Source organism: Pagrus pagrus (genome assembly GCF_965226575.1).
Source record: "Pagrus pagrus genome assembly, chromosome: 19".
NCBI lineage: Eukaryota > Metazoa > Chordata > Actinopteri > Spariformes > Sparidae > Pagrus > Pagrus pagrus.
This window is the reverse complement of record NC_140203.1, coordinates 2,916,998-2,928,571: the sequence shown is the minus strand read 5'-3', so window position 1 is coordinate 2,928,571 and position 11,574 is coordinate 2,916,998. Positions and strand designations below refer to the sequence as shown.

The 11,574-nt window shown below is 42.1% G+C and overlaps 1 protein-coding gene across 1 annotated transcript; it reads right to left on the bottom strand.

Annotated features, from left to right (window-relative positions):
* Positions 1–176: 176 nt before the first annotated feature.
* Positions 177–11,120, bottom strand: slc25a1b (slc25a1 solute carrier family 25 member 1b). Its single transcript, XM_084383913.1, has 9 exons — positions 10,628–11,120; positions 6,139–6,246; positions 5,710–5,809; positions 4,609–4,747; positions 4,316–4,400; positions 3,982–4,086; positions 3,785–3,900; positions 3,628–3,701; positions 177–2,445 (listed from the first exon to the last, which is right to left on the bottom strand). Exons 1-9 carry the CDS (start codon positions 10,746–10,748, stop codon positions 2,331–2,333), a joined length of 963 nt encoding a protein of 320 aa, XP_084240039.1. The 5' UTR covers positions 10,749–11,120; the 3' UTR covers positions 177–2,330.
* Between the last annotated feature and the right edge of the window lie 454 nt (positions 11,121–11,574).

Genomic DNA, 11,574 nt, shown 5'->3' with positions numbered 1-11,574 from the left:
ATTGTGCTGTCCTTTATGGTCAGTTTGTTTATTCAGTCATGAAAACAAAGAGAGTTTGTTTATTAAGGTTGTTTAGGCAGAAAAAAAAAAAAAAAAATCTTCTCCAAAACTACGTAGTGCACCTTTAAAGCACCCAAAAATGAGAGCAGGATGATAGAAATGAACACGACAATATCAACAGTCTGATCCAATGTTTATTTGCGAGCATACATATTAGAATTAAGTATACTGAAGGCACAATACTCGGTTTGAGCTACTGGTTAATTTCGTGTGTTAAAGGAACAGTTCACCCAAAAATGAACATTCAGTCATTATCTACTCAACCACATGCCGATGGAGAGTCGGATGAAGTTTCGTAGTCCACGAAACATTTCGGGAGCTTCACAACATTGCAGCATTTCTCCTGAACAACTGAACCAGATGGGGACTTGTTTTAAAACGTTCAAAAACAACCAAAAGAAGAAACAAAATGGCTCCATACGGCTCGTCCGGCGTGATCCATATCTCCTGAAGCCTCAAGATCCAGAATGGATTTGAGAGGACGTCGTTCGCACCCTTGACACACGTTCAATCTCCTGCACCAATTTAAAAAGCGATGTGCGCTTTTAGCTTAGCAGCTAGTGAAGATTTCAGCTTAAAAAAATGAAAATAACGTCTTTTCAAATCAATTCAGGATCTTGGGGCTTCTGGAGACTTGGGTTACGCCAGATGAGCTGCATGGAGCCATTTTGTGTTTTCTTCTATTGTTTTTTTCACACTTTACAGTCGCCAGCTTCTTCAGCTGAAGCTCCAGAAATGTTTCGTGGACTACAAAACTTCACCTTGCTTTCCATCAGCACACCATCAGGTGAGGAGGAGATAATGACTGAATTTTCATTTCTGGTTGAACCACTCCTTTTATATGAAAGCTCCAGAAGATATTTAAATAGCTGCAACACACATGTATGCGAGATCAGGCCGAAGCTGAAAGTAAACATTTTGTTTAACAATTAATTGCATCGTATGTAAACATGCCAGACTCACAAGCTACAAACTCCAGTCTATAACATGGCATTACATATGTGAGAAGCAGTTGGCACATTGGGTCGATCAGTTGGTTTAAAAAGTAAAAGGCAATTAATGTCACAGAGTTAAAAATTAAAAACACAATCTGAAAAAAAAAAATCTGCAATAAAAGCTCTCCCAAACCACTCGTCCTCCGTGGAATGACATGGAAGGCACTGTTAATGGTATTTCTTGTCTATGCATTAAAGGCAGTTTGAAAATTAAAAGCAAAAAAAGTTCATCGAAAAAAAAAAAAGACGATATGAACATCTCAGGAATACCTTCGAAAGTGCCTGGAATTAACAAGGTCTGGCAACACGGCGGCGTGTGCAACGGAGTATATAATTAAAACATCTGTAGTGACTAAGTACACACAACATTTAATCATTCTTAATCTCAAAAGATCTCAAAATGAATTACATCACATAGGCACTTTTTTTTTTTATAGCATCCGTCTAGTCAGTTAATGGATTTTAAAAACATCTCTGCAACTTCAGACCACCCCAACCCCACTGCTCTGTGGAAATATGCACGTCTAAATAAGTTGTTTACATATGCAACATAATAAAAAACTGCATCTGTGTGGGTCCTACAATCTTGATTCATTTGACAATTCATGTGATTTAAGGCATTTAGTTGTTAGCGTACCTGCAGCTTCTGCAGCATGTGACATCTGGATATAAATTATTTCATCATGTACTGAATGAAATAAGTTTTGAAAAGTGTTGTATATATAAAAAAAAGCCTAAATACTTGCATATAAAAGGGCTTTAAAATGTTTGATCTCTGATATAATCTCTCATTTCAAGTATAATTTCTCTTCCTACAGTGTCTAAATCACATTATGTTGGGTCGGGTTTTGGTTTCTCCTCGATCGAGCACATACAGCATTCATATAAGCGAACTCAAAGCGCTGTAGGTGACTCACTTCTCTGTGCTGACTGGTAAATTCAATCTACATAATTGCCCCTGTTCCTTTTCCCTGAGCTCTTAAGGAACTTCCCCCGCGTCTGTAATTTAAGTAAAGAGAGCAAGTGTAAGCAGTGACTCTGCAATCTGGAGCTTTGTTTCATGCAGGCAATGCTTTCACTTGTATTAGCTGTTGTTGCAAATCAAATCAAGAACATACCCACGATCCCTTTCTGTCTTTTCTGAAAATCACTCAGAGGTAGATATTAGAACCTAGAAGCAGGATTTAAAAGGAGACTGGTTCGGGACTCGGCCTGGTTAATAATGTTAGCGGCCTGTCCAAACACTCCTGCTCGTGTAGCACCACGGTGTCCATTTCAATCCGTCTTCCAAGCCACGTTCAGGATCTTCACAACTTCCTCATAGATGATGAAGACTATGGCCACGTCCATACACACCCGACCCAGCCGAGGAACAGTACCTTTGTAGAACCTGGATGGGACGAAGGGAGAGAGTGAATATGAAGCTTCAGGCACTTAAAGATTCATCAGAAAGGTTTCAAATTAATTATCCACTAATAAGGTCATTCAAAAGTGCACAGAAACCCAGATGACTTTCTACATAAAACACCACAATACTGAAACTACTTTTAATAGTATTTTTATTATTAAAAATCTGAAACGGTGGCAAAAACTCATGGCAGACATAATCACGTATTACAGGTGATCAGTGTGCTGTTCAAAACAAGTCTACAAATTATATGAGCAGGCGGAAGGAGAACATAAGTGGCCCCAGGATAGTGCCCTGACGCACTCCACCACAGTGAAACCCTGAGATCTGACACTAAACTAAACTGTCTGGGGACGTCTGCACCAAATGAATAACTCTCAATATGAAGATATTTTTTATTTATAAAAATAATGATGGAACAGATGTGCTCCTATTTTATTAGGAGGTGGAATTGGACCAATTCTGGTATCGATGAACGTTTTAAAAAATCTGCTCATGATATATCAGTTGATGGTTGTTGAACTGATAGAGATATTTTATGGCTGAAATATTTCACTGGCATCGAAGGGAACCTAGGTTTCGATTACCTCTGAAGCTCTTTCAATATCATGTTTTATCTTGCATATGAAAACCGAAGTGTAAAAATGATAAACTGTGGTTTGACGGGGCGGTGTGAGTGTGACTTCCTGGCCTCAGTTTGTGGCCGAGCAACCTCACAACAACAACAAGACTCCAGGAAGTAAAAATGTCCGACGAAGAAATTGTCCAGCACATAACCCCCCCTTTAAAATCACAGTCAGTTTTGTACCTTTGGACAGAGAAATGCTAGCTGTTTCCCCCTGCCTACTCTCTTTATGCTAAGCTAAACTAACTGAATGCTAGCTTTATATCTATCTTATAAAAATGAGAGATCAATCTTTACATCTGACGACTGGCTAAAAAGCCTTCAGGTGCATTTTACCAGTTGGTCAAACTAGTCCTTTAATTCATACTTGAAGCTGCATTCTAGTCTCTGGTTACCTGCCACCATATTGGAGATGACGTGGAAAATTCAAATTATTGCAGATTTATCGATTTGTGAAGAGTGTGAGTCCATTTAAAAGACATGACATCATGAATACAGCAAATACAAAACATGCAAAGTCATAAATCAAATCAACTTACGCCCTTGGTCCCTCGTGCTTCATGATCTTGACGGCGCAGTCCATTGTGCTTTTGTACTTGTGAGCTTCCAGACCCTGTTAAATAAAAAACCTGTTAGTTATGTGACTCAGGCTTGAATTATGAGATCCTAAAGAAGTCGACATGTTTTTCTACCGACCTGCATTCGGGTCTTGATGACGTCCAGGGGAGTGTTTCCGAACACGCTGGCAGCACCAGCGAAAGCTCCAAACATCCCAGTTATCAAAGGGTTGATGGCTTTGTCGGGGTCGTCACCTTGGTGTTTAACAAAAAAAGGATTATTTGGCTGTTTTTTTCTTGTGTGGTAATTATTTTAAGATTTAATGATTCACACACCTTTGTACCAGTTCCTCAGTGAAGTCATGACATAGAAGCGGATGGCCTGGTTGGAGCCTTGCTTCAACACGGTGGCTGTCAGGCCTTGATACGTTCCCCTCAGTCCTGGACACGCATCAGTATCATCAGTTAAATGCTTTCAGTTTCATATTAGAGTCACCAACGCTTGAATTAATGAACTTTTCAGGAGTAACGAGGCTGAGGAAGATTATTATCCTCCAAACTCAAACACATGAGAGCTGATGAACAACCTGAGGAGTAATTTCCTGTGCTGCAAAATCATCTTGTGGTGAAGTCTGAACAGTAGGTGGCAGTAAAACGCAGCCCTCCTTACCTTCAGTTCTAACAATCTCCCTCACCCCGTGGAAAAAGCCCTTGTACTTTGGGTTTGCTGATGTCTGATCATGGATGAATTTGACCTGAAATGAAATCGAAACAATGATTAATAACTCTGACAAGCCCAAACAGTGTGAGGCATGCAGGGTTTAATGCTACGAGTAAAGCTGCAAGCGCAAAACGGCATCAGAAATATTTTATTTGCATCAAGCTACAAACTTGTGAGGACTGAATGAGAGGAAGCTGTCAGATCCTGAACTTGCTTCATAGATTATAATTTTATTTTTTTACCTTGACTGTCTCCATGGGACAGACTACGACCACAGCTTCTGCAACTCCGGCCCCGAGACCACAGAGGAATCCTCTCTTGCTGTCCAGTTTACCAGTTTCATCTCGCATCTTATTACTGAGGAACTCAAACACCCCGAATCTGCACGAATTCACAGAGAAGAAAAAGAAAAAGGATTAATGACTTTCAACAGACAATAAACCAGCGCCATGTTGTTACAGGGCGACCTCGTTGTCATGGATTTCATTATGGTTAATAAACAACTTAGGCATCAGAGAGCAGTTATAAAAAGTACAACTTTTGGGTTGCCAGGTTGTGATAAAATCCCTTGAGTTTTTATTTATTTATTTATTCATAGTTGTCGACTAGATGGCTTGTTAGGAAGGAAGTTAGAAACCTGTGAGCCTTAACTAAAGAACAACCAGCATTTTTACAAACCTGGCAACACAAACATTGTTAGTTAGTTTAGGCTCTGGTTCTTATTCAGGCTTTTATTATCAATTCATCTTTTTTTTTTTTCTGATTAATCTATTAAAGGGTAACCACCAATTTTCCACATTACAGTGTGTTTACAGGTCTCGGTGAGTTTCTCATATGTGAAAAAGTAGTTTAAAGCCTTTTGTGGCTCCAGAGGAAGCTGTGTGTTGTCTGATAAACTGCCTCCAGTGATGTCACTCAGTGGCTGAGTTGCATTGTGGGTAATGTAGGCACCAGGTTCCAAAAATGCAGAGTGACATCGCTGGAGGATATTTTCTCAGACTACATGCAAAAGGCTTTACAATACTTTTTTCAATTGATGGAGTTACCCTTTAATGGGACAAATGACAGATAATAGTGAAAAATATCCAACCTGACGTTTTCAAATTGCCTCTTTTTTCCAACTTTCATTCAAAGATATTTAATTTACAATCACACAAATCAGATTGTTGATCAACTAATGGACCAGCTCTACAACCGACACTCACTCTATATGGGTGCCAAATAATCAATATCAAAGTTATGTTTCACACCTCTAGCAGCCACACCTCACACCATAATTGGAAACCAGCTGTTGTACATTCATTAAGTGTGTGTTTGTGTGTGAAGTTGGAGGGCTGTCGTACCTGACAGCTGCTTTAGGTATAGATCCATACAGCAGAGAGCTGAGCCCTCTGTAAAGACCCCTCACCCCATGACCGTTCACCGTCTGCTTCACGCAGTCACCTGGAGGAGACGAGAGGGCGGCTTACTAAACATTCATCTGTTGGACTGGTATATCAAGAGAAAACTGCAGCGCTGCCAAGAAAAGCTCACAATGACGAGTTTCCACAGACAAACATGTTCTCTGCCAAAGTTCACAAGGTCTCAAAGATAACCGATAACAAAGACCAACTTACTGCGCAAACACACATCTGTTCGCTCACACACGAACAAAACTCACTCTGAACTCTTATACTGGATTTTAGAGGCGCACCCAGTCAAGTGGCCACAGAGGATTTAGTTGTGTTATCATCACACATGAACACAGAGAGCAAACACGGACGTGAACTCACCGATGCCTCTGTATTTGGGAGGATTCGCCTTCTCGTCTAACTGCAGCTGTGTTTTCACGTACTCTGTGGGGAAGGTGATGCAGATCTCGATGCCTCCTGCGATCCCGCCTGAAATAACATAGAAAACACTCCAGTCAGCAAAGATGTTAAAGAGAAGAGCCAGAAAACATGTTTAAAGTGTTTCCTGTCAATGACACACGGGTGCATTTCAAGGGAAAATAACTTTCATATCTGTAAAACTGCATCAACACAGCAAACAAGTTGAACTACAACCAACTACTGATCGTTAAAATGTAGTTTTTCTTCATCTAATCTACGTTACACATGCATGTGTCTGTTTCTATGAATACTTACTGTTTACTATTCACATTCATTCATCATTTATTAGTAAAGTTGTGCTCCTGAAGACTTTACACCCAAATAATTGCTTGGCGATGCCTCGGCCTGCTCAGTCGGCCTCCAGGATCCAAACATTTTTACTTTTATTATTTTGTTTGTATCAGATTTTCTGTCAATGCAACTTGTAAACTGTGATTTTGTTTTTCTGTTTCTGTACATGTGACATCTACTGCATGTCTGTTTCTGTGGCTCTTCCTGAGGTTTCTTCCATCTTTTTTTTTCCCTGTTAAAAGGGTTGTTTTTCCTCAATATGACAAGTTTTTACAAGTACTATTAAAATCAGTAAAATAAAATAAATTAATTAGTAATTAAACAACATATTCAACCTTTATTTTAACAGGAATATTCCCACTAAGATTCAAAAATGTATTTAAGAGGGGAGGCCAAGAGAGCAGCATAAGAAGTTTCACATAAAAGAAGAAACTCACAACACGAATGTCACATTAAAAACAACAAACGAGGAAGTGTCGAGGTTAAGAAAATACGTACGATTCCCTTTAAAAGTTGTAAGCAGGGTGCACGTTAGAGGTCAACACTGTTCACGACTGTTGCACACGTCTGTGAACAGCGTCTCATCTCCAGTACAAACCAGTTCCACCTTAAATCTCTGGTTGTCACACATCTGCCGTTCAGCAGCGAACACGCAGCCGGCAGCCGATTGGCTCGGCCGCTCTCAGTGAGATTCAGCCTACAGTTACTCCCCCTGGCCTGACTCCAAGTCAAGGGGGTGTGTAGCCTTCAGAGCACAAACTGTTCACCACATCGCCCCTCAGCCTCACACTGGCTGTCAGATAGTGGCCTGATGCCTCTGATGACTGAGACGTTCACACCAAATACAGGAAAAGGAAACTTTCTTTAGATAAGGCGCACAAAGTGCACGAAGTTTGACGAGGTTACACAGCCGTTAAGTTGCAAGCAGTCGTTAACAAAACAACATATTTTTGGAGATGTGGCACCAAAATGAGCACTGAGGGAATGTGAACAGTGGATGTGGATGTGAATTCACCCTCACTCGTATAAAAAGGCTCCTCTGTTGATGCTTTAACATGCGTTCCTTCTCCCAAAATGTCATGCAGACAAATCCAACTAACATGCAAGTCAGGCTGCTCGTGCACGTGAAATCACAAGATTACCGTTTTGTCAAATCACTGTTTTCACTAAAACATCAAGTGTATTTTTGGTGAGCTGGTAATGACACACCCAGGCATTCCTCTGGTTAGAGACTGGCTCTGCAGGCGGAGCTGCGCCTACAAATTAAAACCAACACAGTACACAACATCTTCTGTCAACAAGCCTCTGTGCAGTACCTGCATCGCGTCCACGTATACTCAGGCTGGAAGAAACATACACAACCAGTTTATCAAGTCTGACATGAACAGAAAGCCGCACAGGTGTTTTGAAGGTGAGCTGGAGTATATGCACAGTTGCAACACTTGCACGACGCTCCTCAGACAAAGCTTCATGACAAAAGGCCGTTGGTTTAGCTGTCTGGAGAAGCAGGGCCGTGATTGATGACATTAATAATGGCTGCACTGTTAACGATAGTGATTCAGCTTTAATCTTTCACATTTACCTGTTTAACATTCAAGATAAAACACCTGATCACTCTGTAATACCTGTTAATTCACGGTCTGATAATGAAGGCTGAGTAGGTGCACAGTAATCACAGGATTGCGGTATACCGTGCTATGAAAATAGACTTTGGTCATACTGTGTACATTAACTTATCTACAAATTGAATTCTACTGTGTTAGTGCTCTTAAAAAATGTTATATTTAAAGTTTATATCAAGTTTTATGTCGGTCAGGACTTAATATTTTGCAAGAAAAGTATAATAAATTACTTTTTCAACCAAAAAATGAAGTTTTCATGCTGTTTTCCATTCCTGCAAGGATCATTGTAACTTATAGTAATGCCGTCATGCCATTAAACAATATATTTGTAGCTGGTTAACGTACCGTGAGGATCTCATACCTGCGAAATCGATACCACAGCCAGGTGTCAGTTAGCTTAGCTTAGCATGACTCTGGAGGTAAACAAGCGTAAACGGCTAGCCTGGCTCAACAACCACCTATTAGCAGCTCTAAAGCCAAACGGCTAGCAACATAAACCTTATTTGTTTAATATCTGAAGTGTTAAGATGTTTTGTGTTGGACTATTTTTTAGCTAGGTGCAGTGACCTCAGAAAGAGCTACATCCTAGCATGACGCGTGACTTCTGTGTTTACTTTAGCCCCATGTTTAGTCCATTCTCAGTTCGAGCTAACCCGGCTCTGGAACTGGACCGGCGAGCCCTAGGCTATTTCTGAATATGCTAGGATTGTGACAGAGTTAAAGCGTCTTGGCCTGGGTCTAACTGCTCTCCTGGGGCTAAGAATGATCTCAGAGTGCTTTTAGGCACAATCCTGGCACATTTTAAAGCGGGCCCAACCCGACTTTAGCCTCGGGCTTACTGGCATTCCTGCAAAACAGAGTTAGCCCCAAAAAAAATCAACTAAACTTGATGCTAAAAGGTGCCGGTGTGAAACAGAGCTACAGTACACAGAGTAGTAACACAAGATACTAGAACGTAAACAAGAGATATTTGGACCTGGTCTAAAGTTAAGGGTCAAACCTTATGGTGCGTTCAAGCGACGTCAGAACAACCACAAAAACATGTTTCCGACTGGTAAAATTCACAACTGGGAAAGTCAGACAAAATGTTGGTACACGAGTCGCTTTGACGCTAAACATGGCGGACGACGGTTAACGTTGGTGATGCTAACGTGCATATTGTATTTCATGGCTTACAGGATACGCTTGTTTTGCTCTTCCCTGTTATTCAAATCCTGGAAACTAGTTTGGACCGCTGAGCGATAAAATGCAAATCATCGTCCACGTCGCTCCCACATTCAAAACTGAGGCACGCGAACGCACCGAAGTGGGAAGAACGACTTCTGAACGCGGGAAGCCGGACTATCTGAGCGGCACGTGAATGCAGCATTAGCCCTGTGCTAATGATAGGCCTCTCTTAGCCTGGGCCTAAGTGCAGTGTGTAAATCCATGAATAAGAGAGCCACGCTAGCTGTTTCCCTTTGTTTTCAGTCTTTATGCTAAGCTAGGCTAACTGTTCTCTAACTTTAGCTCCATATTTGACAGGCAGATCTGATCTTCTCGTCAGGTCCCTGCTGGAAAATGAATATTTCTCACAATGTTTTTGTATTTTTGTGCACTGAAGCAGAAATATTCACACGTGAGACCAAACTGCAGTCGGTTTACCGGCTGTATGAAATAGATGCTGTCTGTTTCTGCGGGGATTAGTGGTTGTTGTATAAAGCCTCGGCATGTGATCTAGTTATTCTCTTGTGACTTGCTGACAGACGCCTCGTCATCCTATTAGCTCGATTAAAGTGAGCCAGGATGGTTTGGACATCCGATTCTGGCCCCTGAGTGTTTGTGAAAAACATCTTTCTTCACTGGACTTGTGTCAGACGTGTTGAACCCCAGGTGAATGTGTGCAGAGGCTGACGGAGCAATGTGCTTTGTCATCGTGGCTCATGCAACTCATGAACATGGAGACCCGGAGGCCTCTGAGCACACAGTCTGCAGGGGCACCGGGTCAACGGACAACAACCACTCAAACTGCTGACGGTCATGTACAGATAATTAAACCGACCACAGCTTCGGATGGCACCACGGTATCAGCTCCTACTGTCCCACACTGAGCTGAAGTCTGAGCGTCTGTCACTCATTGACCAATGAGGCAGTCAGAGTTTGAGGAGGTTGAAGTTTAAAGGCCAAACTCCAGCTCAGAGCCCAGTGAGTGAGTGTGACCCGTCCTGGGTGTTGTTTTATTTCACCCTGTGAAGAAGAAGCAGAGAGCCGTGGTGCCTTCAGGACAACCTGAGCACCTCTCTGCTGCCTGCGGTGCACAAACACAGCCCACACTTCTTTAATTTATCAGTGTCAGGGTGTAGAAAACAAAACAACAGTGCTGCTGCAGCCAAGGCCCCTGATAACATCTGCACACACACACACACACACACAGCTCACAGCTACACAAACAAGTTTCAGAGGACACAACTCCTGCTGCACACTAACTTCCTCCTTACCTGCCAGGATCGCCTTCCCGGGATGCGTGAGTTTGGGTTTCCCCGCCGGAGCTGCAGCAGCAGCAGCAGCCAGAACCTGGGGTCTGCTGAACGGGCTCACGAAGCGAGGCGGTCCGGACATGACTGCGGTACACCGGCCGAACTTTGTCGTCCTCTCGTTGTCGGTCTACGCGGATGTTGTGCTCGACAAAACCCAGTCAGCCGTCAAGCACCTCATGCAGTCCTGGTCCTCTCGATGCAGACATGGACCATTGGACTTTTGGAGTTGATACTGTGTGTGTGTGGTGTGTGTGTGTGTACTTTTCAGTGTGGAGTTCCCTCCACACACACACACTCACACGCTCTCACACACACACAACACACTCACACACACACAGAAGGCTTGATAGCGTCGAGTCAGTGCTCGGTGCAGCCGGGCGGGGCAGGCTCGGCTCTGACACGCAGGGGCGCCATGTTTGTCACAAACATTAAGGTGGACCGCAGAGATCCTCGTGCAGGCTCCTCGCGATGAAAAGACCTCAGCCCGCTTTAAATGCTGCGGGCCGCCTGCAGAGGCCGCCATTTCCCCCGGTGACTCACCGCTTTACTTTATTCTCTCTTTTTATTCAACAACTTTATGCAAACAATTTATACAAGTCACCAAATTTCAACAAACTAAAAAAAAAAAAAAACAGTTCAGGGAAAATCTGAAATAAATAGTCTAATTATTGTTTTTGCCAATTTCTGTTTAATAATAATAAAAAAGTATTATTATTTCAGCCCCAGATAAAACTTTCTGTATTGTAGGCAAACAAGTACAGTACAGAGTATTTTATGCCACTTTATACTTCCACTATATTTCAGAAAGAATAATTGTGCTCCTCTAAATGTATTAATTAGCTATTATGTCTACTGTGGTGACTGTTCAGCAGTGGAAACAGTGGTCACACATCACTCCTCCTCCTCGC

Excerpts from the sequence above, each read along its gene's own strand:
- slc25a1b (XM_084383913.1), bottom strand. The coding sequence starts at position 10,748 with ATGTCCGGACCGCCTCGCTTCGTGAGCCCGTTCAGCAGACCCCAGGTT. Across the intron at positions 5,810-6,138 it reads TCCCAAATACAGAGGCATCG|GTGACTGCGTGAAGCAGACG; the intron begins GTGAGTTCACGT and ends CGTCTCCTCCAG. Across the intron at positions 4,401-4,608 it reads GTCCCATGGAGACAGTCAAG|GTCAAATTCATCCATGATCA; the intron begins GTAAAAAAATAA and ends ATTTCATTTCAG.